This window comes from Diplotaxodon limnothrissa, linkage group LG23 (genome assembly GCF_057381915.1).
Source record: "Diplotaxodon limnothrissa isolate DT_005_m linkage group LG23, D_limnothrissa_male_GT1.1, whole genome shotgun sequence".
NCBI classification, from domain to species: domain Eukaryota; kingdom Metazoa; phylum Chordata; class Actinopteri; order Cichliformes; family Cichlidae; genus Diplotaxodon; species Diplotaxodon limnothrissa.
Window position 1 is genome coordinate 18,351,746 of NC_140617.1, and position 13,259 is coordinate 18,365,004.

General features: G+C 43.5%; 1 protein-coding gene across 1 annotated transcript; it reads right to left on the reverse strand.

Moving 5' to 3' along the window:
• Positions 1–1,416: 1,416 nt before the first annotated feature.
• On the reverse strand, positions 1,417–12,835 carry cdk15 (cyclin-dependent kinase 15). The gene is made up of 13 exons (XM_085347623.1): positions 12,653–12,835; positions 10,186–10,323; positions 10,005–10,099; positions 8,894–8,973; positions 8,682–8,776; positions 8,098–8,160; positions 7,866–7,989; positions 4,319–4,439; positions 4,154–4,247; positions 3,977–4,040; positions 2,161–2,209; positions 1,841–1,983; positions 1,417–1,643 (listed from the first exon to the last, which is right to left on the reverse strand). Exons 1-13 carry the CDS (start codon positions 12,833–12,835, stop codon positions 1,531–1,533), a joined length of 1,362 nt encoding a protein of 453 aa, XP_085203749.1. The 3' UTR covers positions 1,417–1,530.
• Positions 12,836–13,259: the final 424 nt, after the last annotated feature.

Sequence of the window (13,259 nt, forward strand, 5' to 3'; positions counted from 1 at the left end):
ATATGTTCAAGCCCACATAGATGCAATTATCAAACATCAAGTCAGGGGTAGGAAATAAAAATCAGGTGCTCATGAGGAAGGAAGAGGTGATGGATTGGTAAATGTGGGAGATTAATGATCATGCAACCTTAAAAGGAGAAGGGAAATTTCTTTGGACTCAAAAAAACAGGAAAAAACAAACAACCCCTGCCTCCACAATTCAGCTTCTTTCAACAAATTACAAAAACTACGCTGTAAAAATAACTTGAAATATTTTATATCAGAACAATGTTTCAAAAAAAGTGAAAATTAAACTGGATTGTAACACCTCAGAAAAAGCACAATTTTTGTCTTGAAACTGTAGGATATGCACCACAAAAATCACCAGAAGTTCAAATCCATTCTCTTGCTCTTATACAATTCAGGGTGGGTCACGGATGATACCCACTTGACTCAGCTTGACTCCACTCAATTTTTTGAATTTTTGGTTTGGTGGTACCTGCTCAGTCGGGGTCGGTGTGGTGTCAACAGACTGCATGCAAATAATTGGCCAGCGAGTAATGACTCCATGGTCCATCTATGAGGTGCAGATGATTACCGGTACCATCAGTTTAGCAGCAGGTATACCATCACTGAGATGTCCTCTTGTTCTTCAGTTGCGTCGCATAAAAATGATGTCACAGGACTTTTGGCCTGCGTTGCTTCAATGATCCAACCCACATTGATGTGGCACTCAAACGAAATTGAAAACTACTGAAACTGAGTCGAGTTGAGTCGAGTAGGTGGCAACGGAAAAGCAGCAATAGCGTGAGAGCCAGGGTACACCCTGGACAGGCCTCAAATCTGTTGGAGTGCTAAAACAAAAATTTATTTAAAATTATTTTCTAAGAAAATAAAAAACAAAAACAACCAAAATCTGCCCACAATAAAAACATAAAAACCCACATGTTCTAGTATTTTTTTTTTTAAATTAATTATACTTTTAATTTTTCATATTGTTACAGTGCTGTGACAAGTTGTGAGGTGTCAGTGAGGTAGGGGATGAGGGGAAGATCATCAGTCAGAGGTAAATACAGTTAAATCAGGTCCATCCAGTAGCCCCCCTCTCTCAGCTGTTGGCTTGTTTGTGTATCAGAGGACTAACAAAGTTTCAGAGGTCGAGTTTTATCCAGTTAGAGTCAGAATACAGAAACACGCTGTGTCTCTCAGTGCGGGTTGGCCTGGAGCTTTATTAATAAAGCTTCATTCAAAATTCATGAGGAGTTTCATGGGACTCGTTAGTCTGCTGCTAACAGATGCTAATGAATGCTAACAGAAGACTGCAGGGACGGTTTATATTTACATTGGCAAGAAATCAGATTTACATAAGATCTTAACAGCCGATCTGAGTGAAAGTTTGACATACACATCTTTATTTAAACCAGAAAGACTCTCCAAACATTTAATGGCACTGTATTAATATCACTTTAAAGTCCAGTTTGTGTCTTCAGAGAGACATCTGGGTTTGTTCTCCACTCCACAGATCTTGACGCGCTGCTTATGAGATTTCAGTCACCAGAATTTAGCAGAGGGCAGCAGGGAAGGTTTGACCTTGCGCCCAGGGTTATAGATGTCTCTAACCTCCGTTTCCAGACGAATGCCAGGAACCTTAAAGATGGACACAGCTGACAAAGAAAGAAAGAGAAAAAAAATGAATTTAAGCCTTAAACAGCTTTTTGTTAAAAAAGGATTTATGATCATACATCTATAATGTATCTATGTTGGAAATTCAAGTAAGTGCTGCTAGGTGAGTGCTGAATTAACAGAAAATATGTTCTTTAAAGTTTAGCTGCAATATGGTAACATTTAAGTGAGTTCTTACTGTCTCTGAGGTGCATGATGGGAGGAGGCAGTGTGTTGAAGTACAGGTGCTGCATGGCGTCCGGAGCCGAGATCCTGTCTGTAGGGACCACCTTTAGCATCTCCTGGGCCAGGTCCTCGGTCTTATATGGCAGCTGCTCCAACCTGATCCAGATCAACACAGGCAGATGGAGGACTACAGAGTCAAGTGATCTAACCTGGTCTACATGTGGACTGTTGGACTGTCTACAGTTAGCACAGATGAAGGACTGTCATGTGACTAATGTTTGCATTTCAAAGTGTGTTAGCAGGTTAGCATGTGTGTGCCCATATAAAAGTTACCTTTTCCAAACGGTCCTAAGCTGCTTTGGTTCTGAGTAAAGAAACCGCTCTATGGAAGAAAAAAAACCCCACTCAATTAGCAATTAGCAAATGTTAACATGGATCTAAAAATGTTCCCATGCTTTGCACTTCAGCTGGTTTTTAGCCTACATTTATTATTTTTGGGGGAATGAAACAGCTTCAGTCTGTCATTGATGCCCTAATATGTGTCAGCAGATCACTGAAACCTCTCAGGCAGCTTTTTAAACTGTCTTCTTTTCAGGTTTCTGAAGGATTTGTGGAAGTTTGTTCTGGGATGACATGAGAACTAAATGGTGTCAGACTGAATCTAAAAGTGTGTGTTATCACTGTGAACAGCTCAGGTCTCATCACTCTAAAGGTGGTGTGTGAATTCTTGGGGGAACCTGATCTTTAATGTTACAGCTCTGTGTGGGTTGGCCTGAAGTTACAGTTTACTGTAAAAGATGACTTTATCCAGTGATTCATGAGCAGCTCAACCACTGATCTCACTCTGTGGTTAATTTCTTCTCGTCTTTGTTCTCTCTTCTCACACCCACATGATGTATCAGAGACCCTGTCAGACTTGCAGAGCAGAGTTCGCCTCAAAGTCTGAGAAATCATCTCATTTTAATCCGAGTAAAACTATTAAAACAGGAAACGTGGAGACATGTTGCCTCCCGATGGAAATTTTGAGTCACTGCACACAAGTAATGACCCTTAATGAACCCCAGGCATCACAGAACAACTGTGAATGTTTACAAGACAAATTCATGCCACCTCCACAAAAACATCATTGATTTAATTAGCCTGTTTATATAAGACTAAAAAAATTGTATTTAAATTTTAAAACCGGTCAGAGCAGACACGCTCCGTTTTGTGTAACTATTTTAAAATCCCGGTAGCACTGCAACCACGTGAGCTAGCGCAATAATCTTTTTTGCATATGAAACCGGAGGAGTTGTACTTACATCTTGTCCTCGGTCACGGTTTCCTTCCACATAAAGCTTTACAAAAACTGCATAAAAAGCACTTGCAGCAACAAAAACATAATATTCCAGAAACACACTTAGCCGATCCAATCAGCTGTTCGTAACACTTCCTATGTCCATCAGCGCGAACTATCGCATGTCCGCCATGACCTGCCCGAAACCGGAAGTGATGTCATTTTCGCGGAAATGTAGTTTTTTACCATCAAGGCCTCATGAGCCTATACTGGTGTTTTTAAAAGTTATGTTTGACTTTATGAATTTCTGTGTCGTTTCTGGGATGCTTAGGACTCATATTGCACTGCTGGAAATAGTTTATTTTGATGCATATGCTGGTTTTTTTTGCAAATTTGCACTATAATATTTATTTTCGTTTTTCCTGCAGTATATAAAAATTGGTGTATTTCAAAAATAAAACTATGAAGACATTCAAAATAAATTTCCTGTGGTGGGAAACTATTTTGTGCAACTTTTTTGTATTTACAGTTTTGAGGGATAAGCCTCTTAAATTTCTCTAACTAGAAATATATGTTAACAAAACAAAAACGATTTTCAATTTTTTTGTAGTTTATTGCACCTTTTTGCAATTTATGTAATTACTATGCACTTAATGCATGCATATTATTAAAATTTAGGCTGTAATGGTTGTATTGATGTATAGCAACTTGAAATGCTCCCAAAAATGGCTCCACAGCATGTAAAAATATAATATAAGCTCTGGCGGAATTGGTTCTATGGTAGGTCTTAAAGGGTTAAAACTGTGAAATAACAGCAAAAACAAAAACACTAAATAGAGAGTTGCATGTGTCAGAGGTGTTATCTAAACGTACCTGGTCTGTAATTGGGTAGAAGGCTGACACCAGGCCAGCTGTCCTCAGAGGAGAGGCCCAGGACCTGCAGGGTTACATCATCTTAATAGTATTAGTACTTAATGTGAGTATTATTACAGTGTAATATCACACAGTAGTACTATTTCGTGGATCAGTGATATAAACAGTGTTACTGACCTCCCAGATCTTCTGCAGCTGCTCAAACTCATCAGAGACTCCTGGGAATGCTGGCGCCCCCTGCAGCATCTCTATGAAAATGCACCCAGCCCCCCTAATTCAGAAAAAGCAAACTTTATTCACACAGTCACAGCCGGCAGCTGAATTTGAATAATCGGTACTGACCATATGTCTAGAGCTGTGGAGTAGTCTGTGGATCCCAGCAGGACATCAGGGGGGCGGTACCACAGCGTCACCACCTCCGAAGAGAAGGTCTGACTGGGAATGGATTTGGACCGAGCCAGACCTGCAACAGAACCAGAAAACATTTGAAAAAAACATTTTAACTTTGCATTTTTTTTACTTTAAACTAGTTAAATTGTCTGCTTTAATCCTCCTTGAATCGCTACCTTATCGTGGTGGAGGGGTTTGTGTGTCCCAGGGATCCCAGGGGCTATGTTGTCTGGGGGCTTTTGGGGACCTGATATGTTTAATATGCTGCTGAGAATATAGCCCAGAAGAAGCGTATAGTATAGCTTTTATTTTGGAAAGAGCCATTTCTCTGTAATAAACTCTCTTTTCCAAAGATGAGTGATTTCTTGATCAGATAGATTTATTTTTTTATTACTTTGTTGTTTCAGCAACATTAAATTTAAAAACTGTACTTTTGAGTTAAGATATATATTTATAATTTTAATAAATGACAAATTAAAAAGGCATGAACATTTTTTGTATCGAAAGAATATCGAACCGTGACACCAAAGTATCGAACCGAACTGTGAATTTTGTGTATCGTTGCACCCCCAATATATATATATATATATATATATATATATATATATATATATATATATATATATATCCTCCTTGAATCGCTACCTTATCGTGGTGGAGGGGTTTGTGTGTCCCAGGGATCCCAGGGGCTATGTTGTCTGGGGGCTTTTGCCCCCTGGTAGGGTCTCCCATGGCAAATTGGTCCTGGGTGAGGGACCTGGGTGGAGCTGGAAGGTGCTCCACCTGGAGACTCTGTTGTCCTGCTTGCTGGGAGACTTCAATGCTCACGTGGGTAACGACAGCGAGACCTGGAGGGGCGTGATTGGGAGGAACGGCCTCCCTGATCTGAACCCGAGCGGTGCTTTGTTATTGGACTTCTGTGCTAATCACAGTTTGGCCATAACGAACACCCTGTTCGAACATAAGAGTGTCCATAAGTGCACGTGGCACCAGGACGCTCTAGGCCGTAGGTCGATCATCGATTTTGTAATCGTATCACCAGACCTGCGACCATATGTTCTGGACACTCGGGTAAAGAGAGGGGCTGAGCTGTCAACTGATCACCACCTGGTGGTGAGTTGGATCAGGTGGCGGGGGAGGACACTGGACAGACCTGGTGCACCTAAACGCGTAGTGAGGGTGTGCTGGGAACGTCTAGCAGAGGCCCCAGTCCGTGAGATCTTCAACGCACACCTCTGGCAGAGCTTCAACAGCATTCCGAGGGAGACTGGGGACATTGAGTCCGAATGGACCATGTTCAGCATCTCCATTGCCGAAGCTGCTGCATTGAGCTGCAGCCGCAAGGTGGTTGGTGCCTGCCATGCGTGGTGGTAATCCCCGAACCAAATGGTGGACACCAGAGGTGAAGGGAGCCACCAGGCTGAAGAAGGAGTCCTGTCGGGCTTGGTTAGCCTGTGGGACTCCGGAGGCAGCCGACAGGTATCGACAGGCCAAGCGGAATGCGGCTCGGGCAGTGGCTGAAGCAAAAACTCGGGTGTGGGAGGAGTTCGGAAAGGCCATGGAAAAAGACTTTCGGACTGCCTCGAAGAGATTCTGGCAAACCGTCAGGCGTCTCAGGAGGGGAAAGCGGTGCTCTACCTGCACTGTGTATAGTGCTGGCGGAGCGCTGCTGACGTCGACTGAGAAAATTGTCAGGCGGTGGAAGGAATACTTCGAGGACCTCCTTAATCCCACTGACACGTCTTCCGAGGAAGAAGCAGTGTCTGGGGATGAGGGGAATGACCCGCCAATTTCCGGGGGCGAGGTCACTGAGGCAGTTAAACAACTCCTTGGTGGCAGAGCCCCTGGTGTTGATGAGGTCCGCCCCGAGTTCCTGAAGGCTCTGGACGTTGTAGGGCTGTCCTGGTTGACACGCCTCTGCAATGTTGCGTGGAGATCAGGGGCAGTACCTGTGGACTGGCAGACCGGGGTGGTGGTCCCCATCTTTAAGAAGGGGGACCGGAGGGTGTGTTCCAACTACAGGGGGATCACACTCCTCAGCCTCCCTGGGAAAGTCTATGCCAGGGTGCTGGAAAGGAGAGTTCGTCCGCTAGTCGAACCTCGGATGCAGGAGGAACAATGCGGTTTTCGTCCTGGTCGCGGAACACTGGACCAGCTCTTTATCCTCTCGAGGATACTTGAGGGTGCATGGGAGTTTGCCCAACCAGTCTACATGTGTTTTGTGGACTTGGAGAAGGCATTCGACCGTGTCCCTCGGGGTGTCCTGTGGGAGGTGTTGTGGGAGTATGGGGTGTCTGGCCCATTGCTACGGGCCATTCGATCCCTATACAACCGTTGCAAGAGCTTGGTTTGCATCGCCGGCAATAAGTCGGACTCGTTCCCGGTGGGTGATGGGCTCCGCCAGGGCTGCCCTTTGTCTCCGGTTCTGTTCATAATTTTTATGGACAGGATTTCTAGGCGCAGCCAAGTGGCGGAGGGCTTTCGCTTTGGTGGCCTCAGAATCTCATCTCTGATTTTTGCGGATGATGTGGTTCTGTTGGCTTCATCAGGTGAGGGCGTCCAGCTCGCACTGGAACGGTTCGCAGCTGAGTGTGAAGCAGCGGGAATGAGGTTCAGCACCTCCAAATCTGAGGCCATGGTTCTCAGCCGGAAAAGGGTGGAGTGCCCACTCCGGGTCGGGGATGAGTTCCTGCCCCAAGTGGAGGAGTTCAAGTATCTTGGGGTCTTGTTCGCGAGTGATGGGAGAAGGGAGCCGGAGATCGACAGACGGATTGGGGCTGCAGCTGCAGTAATGCAGACGCTGCACCGGTCCGTCGTGGTGAAGAGGGAGCTGAGTGTAAAAGCGAAGCTCTCAATTTACCGGTCGATCTACGTCCCTACCCTCACCTATGGCCACGAGCTGTGGGTAGTGACCGAAAGAACGAGATCGCGGATACAAGCGGCAGAAAAGACCTTCCTCCGAAGGGTGGCTGGCCTCTCCCTTAGAGATAGGGTGAAAAGTTCGGCCATCCGGGAGGGGCTCAGAGTAGAGCAGCTGCTGCTCCACATCGAAAGGAGCCAGCTGAGGTGGTTCGGGCATCTGACAAGGATGCCCCCTGGGCGCCTCCTGGGTGAGATGTTCCAGGCATGTCCCACCGGGAGGAGGCCCCGGGGCAGACCCAGGACACGCTGGAGAGATTATATCTCTCAGCTGGCCTGGGAACGCCTTGGTATTCCCCCGGATAAGCTGGAGGAGGTGGCTGGGGAGAGGGAGGTCTGGGCCTCTTTGCTTAGGCTGCTGCCCCTGCGACCCGGCCTCGGATAAAGCGGATGAAGATGGATGGATGGATGTATGTATATATATATATATATATATATATATATATATATATATATATATATATATATATGTGTTGTTTCCAACTAGGTTATTTTACAAATCTGTTGTTCCTACAGGTCCTTGCTGACTAAATCTTTGCCTATTTCCACTTCTGCCCTGCAGCGTTGAGCCGGTTCTCACCGAAGTCGGCCAGTTTGAGTTCTCCGAGGTAGCTGATGAGCAGGTTTTGGGGCTTAAGGTCTCGGTGGAGGATCCTGCGGCTGTGGATGTAGCAGAGACCTCGCAGCAGCTGGAACATGAAGATCTGAAACACACGGTGTTGAGCCATGTTAAACATTTCATGGCGTGCTGCTCACAGCTGGAATGACACAGTACTGCCCCCGGCTGTCTGCTGCTGAGCGCAGCGACGTACCCGCACGTTGTGATAGCGTAGACCTCCAGGGTGCTGGATCATGTACTGGGCCAGATCTGTCTGCTGCAGAGACAATCTCTGGTGTTAAACTTCATTTTGATGGTGAGAAAGACCACAGAAAATTTGAAGCTTTTCTTTTATTCAGATACTCATGTTCATCATGTTAATATCATAAAAGGTTTGTTGTAAGACTGTTGTAAGAAATTTTACATAAAACATAATTTATGTTCAAACCTTATACCATAAATGTTCTACACAAATCAGAGATGGTGATCTGAGAGGGAATGACCCCCATATTAACAAATAAATAGATCAGAATGAAAACAAAAAAACAAACAATATATACATTAAAATAAAATTGTAAAAATTTATAAACATTTAAAAGAAAAAAATATAAAATGTGTGAATGCTAAAAATTGTAGCCTTAAAATTTTGTTCTGACTTTGGTTGAAGTTTGTGTGTGTGCGTGCGTGTGTGTGTGTGTGTGTGTGTGTGTGTGTGTGTGTGTGTGTATGTGTGTGTTGGTGAGTGCTCTGTAGCACCTCCTTCAGGTCACACTCAGCACTGAACAGCAGATTTCTCACCAGGTACTCAAAGACGAAGGTGAGTGTCTCTCTGGTGTGGATGATGTCGTGCAGGAGGACAATGTTGGCATGTTTCAGACGTTTGAGCAAAGAGGCTGTACACACACACACACACACACACACACACACACACACACACACACACACACACACATGTTTATGCACATGTTGCTGAAACTATTAAAAACTTAACCAGTGATCTAATTGGTCACCTTCTCTAATGGCATTGAACGGGACACCTTCCTCCGTCTTCATACGAATCACCTTCAGAGCAACCAGCTGCCCGTTTATCCTTCACAGAAGAAGAAATGTTTACAGTAAACACTTTATCACTGATCGATCACAACACAAGGAAGATTTTACGGGGCAGGGATAGTTCAGGTCATCCACTGAATGAGGTGCCCCTGAGCAAGGATCAATAAAGTATACATTTCTATTATAATGTCCAGTATGTATGAAAATTAATGTAAATATTACAAATTTTAAACTAATAACATGTCAGATAAACTACTGAAGTTAAAAATGAAACGTTCTTTTTAAAATGTGCAACATAACAGAAATGGACAATTAATATATATTAATGCATAATATATATAATAACAAATATGTATATACTTATAAACTCATTTGATTGAAAAAAATTGTAATTAATAAAATATTTGCGAATTTTTCCAAAATGTTAAGTATCTGTTAAAAAATAAACATTAACGACAATTTTAGTAATCCTAGCAAAACATCTGTCTAATATCTAACAATAAAAAAGTAAATGGACTGGTTCTTATATACAACTTTTCTACTGTCCTGGAGCACTCAAAGCGCTCTATAAAACATGCCGCATTCACCCCATACACACCCATTCACTATTATGTATACGGTGAGTGCTTTCTAACTATCATTCATGCTCCAATGGATGCATTGGAGAACAACTCGGGGTTAGTATCTTGCCCAAGGATATTTGGCATGCAAACCGGGGGAGGCAGGGATCAAACCACCAACCTCCCAATCAGCAGCTGACCTGCTCTACCTCCTGAGCTACAGCCACCCCCCAATGGATTGATTCGTATATAGTGCTTTTCTACTCTCCCGGAGTGCTCAAAGCGCTGTATACTAATCAACATTCACACTCATTCACACTCCGATGAATGCAATGGATCTTGCCCAAGTCCCAAAAGATTCTGTAAAAAACTTGTTAAAACTAAACACAGGGAGATGTTTTCTTGTCTTTTGTACATTGTGACCAACATTCAGACTCAATGTGATCAAAACTTAAGCCACAATCTCATTGGCTGTTTGTGTTTGACTTGTATCGCGGTGAGCTCTGACCTGCTGATGCCTTTGTAGACCGAGGCAAAGGTTCCTTCACCCAGTTTCTCCAGACTCAGGTACGAGTGTGCTGCCCCAAACTCCAGACCTGCTTTCTGATCACAGCACACACACTAAATGTCACACAAGCATCACACCGCCTCACATGTTACCTCAAACATCATGTCATACGCGCCCTGACCCAGGTAAGAGGCTCCCGACTGCCCTCCCCTCTCAGTGGGTCGCTGTTGCTGCGCCCACGCTGGACTTTCAGCCGACGGGCCTGCAGAGTGTGGAACCAGTGAGACTGAGAGCCAGAGGTGGATGAGTCCGAATCCAGCTGAGACACACAGACGAGACCACATCAGGTACACATAAGGGATTGTTAATACTACCTTTAAAGCTCAAAAGATCATTTGAAACCTCAATACCAGCTTAAGAAAATCCTCAACCAATCAATACTACCTAAAATTGTCTTATCACCACCCGTGGTGACTCATATATACCACTTAACACTTCTACTGTGTCCTGGATTGCTGACTGTCTGTCAGAGAGGCCTCAGGTGGTCTGAGGTGGTGGTTGGTAATACTGGAGCTCTATTCCTGTTTACACCTCAGATTTCCTATACAACAGTGAAACCAGCAGAAGTTATCTGGGACGGCTGGGTGTTTTAAGGGTGGGCAGGAGTCGGACTACAAAGAGCTAGTGAGGAATTTTGTGGAGCGGTCGGGAAGAAATCACCTCCTTCTAAATGTCAGCAAGACAAACAAGACAGTGGTTGACTTCCAGAGGAGAAAAACTGCAACCAAAATCAATATCATGGGTGAGGAGGTGGAAACAGTAGACAGCTGCAGGTAGTTGGATGTTCACCTGAATGACAGACTAGACTGGAGGACTAACAGTGATGCCGTTTACAAGAAGGGGCTGAACAGGCTCTACCTTCTAAAGAAGCTCAGGTCCTTTAATGTGAGCAGCAAGATGTTGGCGATCTTCTACTAGTCTGTGAGAGTTAGTGCCATCCGTGTCAGAGAAACCTGCAGGATCAACAAACTGATCCTTAAGGCTGGAAGCACCATTGGTCAGAATTTGGAGACATTTGAGTCAATGAGGGTTAGAGGTCATTGAACAAGCTGCTCTCAATCATGGACAACCATCACACCTACTTCACACTTCTGAGCTCATTCTCCTTCAGACTGATTCAATCTCGCTTCAGGAAACCGTTCTTGCTGTTTTCTATAAAGCTGCACACTGATTCTTCATTCTGTCACAGGTGAACAAACCTGTCAACCATTAGATCATAAACATACTTTGTATTAAACCTTCATGCAGCTGTTTTTCTTATATATTTATTAATGCAATTTTACTGTTTTAACTAACTTCATTTTTACGTTACTTTATTTTTCATCACTGTTGTAAGTTTATAAATTCCTGCACTCTCTCACAACATAAGATCGTCACCTGTGACCCTTTTATTTAGCTGTGTTATTTGTTGTGTACTGTAGACTGTAATATTGTTACCCTTTATCATTTTGCTGTAAAACAAAAAGTTCTCCTGTGGGATCAATACAGTTAAGAAAAAAAAATAAAGAATGGTAAATAAAAAATGCAATAAAACCAGTCTCGGTCGTTGTGTCCTTGGGCAAGACACTTCACCTACCACCTACTGGTGATGGCCAGAGGGGCCGATGACGCGATATGGCAGCCTCGCTTCTGTCAGTCTGCTCCAGGGCAGCTGTGGCTACAACTGTAGCTGCCTTCACCAGTGTGTGAATGTGAGAGTGAATGAATAGTGGAATTGTAAAGCACTTTGTGTCATGGTCCTGGGTTGTTGACCCAGCGTTTTGTGTTTTGTGATTATTTCCCTCTGTTCTAGTTATTCTGTGTCCTCCCCCCTTGTGTCCGGTTCGGGTTCTAGATTTCCTGTTTTGTTCTGAAAGTCTGTGTCTGTTGTCATTGTGTTCAGCTTGTGTCCTCCAGTCATCATGTGTATTCAGATCAGCTGTTCTTCCCTCCTGTGTGCGATTACCCGATTACCTTGTGTGTGTGTATATATAGTGGGTGTCGGTCTGTGTTCGTTGTCGGCTCGTCTGTGTTTCTTGGTATCCTGGTCCTTGGTCTGCGGCTCTCTGCTCCGCTCTCCGTTTTGTAAGATTTCAGGTTTGCTCTTTAGTTTCTCCCAGTTTAGGTTTGTCATTACTCATGCTTCATTGCCTGTTTTTGCCACTGCCACCGTGTAAATAAACTTCACTCGTATCATCAGTTTGCTGCATTTTGGGTCCTCCTTTTCCTCCACTCCACACGGCTCACTCCGCCAGCCGTGACACTTTGAGGGTCTCGAAAAGCGCTATATAAATGCAATCCATTATTATCATTATTATGAAGTTACGTCCATTCAAAACATTAATTAAAAAGAAAAAAAGAAAAAAAAGAATATATATATATATATATATATATATATAATTTATTTTTTTTAATTAATGTGTTGAATGGACGTAACGTCATATTTTAAATCGAGACAGCATACCCACTGTAAAAAGTTACAACATGCTATAACAGATTTTACATGTTAAATAGATCACAACAAAAGGATTACTCTTTAAAAAAAAATATAAATAAAAATGATAAATAAAATGAAATAATTGCACTTTTTACAGCGGCTGATGTTTTACCTCAGCAGACGGAAGTGAAGCTGAACTTTTCCTGAAGTTCAACTCCTCCATCTTCACCTCTTCCTCCTCTTCTTCATCTCCATCATAACCTTTCTCCTCACCATTCTCCTCTTCCTCAGCACAGCAACAGCACCTTCTCACCCACTGCCCGGCCTCCCTCGCCCGCCGGGACAGCTCCTCCATCTTTTCACCGTCTTCTTCCTCTTTTCCGTCTCATATGACTCACATGGTTCAGGACGAGTAAACAAGGTCCCATGACCCTCACTCATCCTTCCTCCTCTTCCTCCCCCTCACTGTGCCCAGAAGGTAAAACAACAGGTCCATTGATGTGTGTTTGCTGCCCTCTGGTGGACACAAACCATCACTGGAGCTTTTCATATTAAAAAACAAACAAACAAAAATATCCCAATCAACAACAAGTCAACAAATAAAGACAAATAAAGAATAAAAGAACTCAAAGAAAAATAAATTTGAAGCTTTTAACCATCAACAGAGATCCTCCTGTGTGCTCTAAATGTATCATACAGCAGGTCTGTACATCCAGCTGCTAATAAGAAATACAATAAAAACAGAGAAAAATACAAAAACATCCGTTTCTGTTATATCC

Excerpts from the sequence above, each read along its gene's own strand:
- cdk15 (XM_085347623.1), bottom strand. The coding sequence starts at position 12,835 with ATGGAGGAGCTGTCCCGGCGGGCGAGGGAGGCCGGGCAGTGGGTGAGA. Across the intron at positions 8,777-8,893 it reads GTTCAATGCCATTAGAGAAG|CCTCTTTGCTCAAACGTCTG; the intron begins GTGACCAATTAG and ends GTGTGTGTACAG. Across the intron at positions 4,440-7,865 it reads ACTCAAACTGGCCGACTTCG|GTCTGGCTCGGTCCAAATCC; the intron begins GTGAGAACCGGC and ends GTTCTGTTGCAG.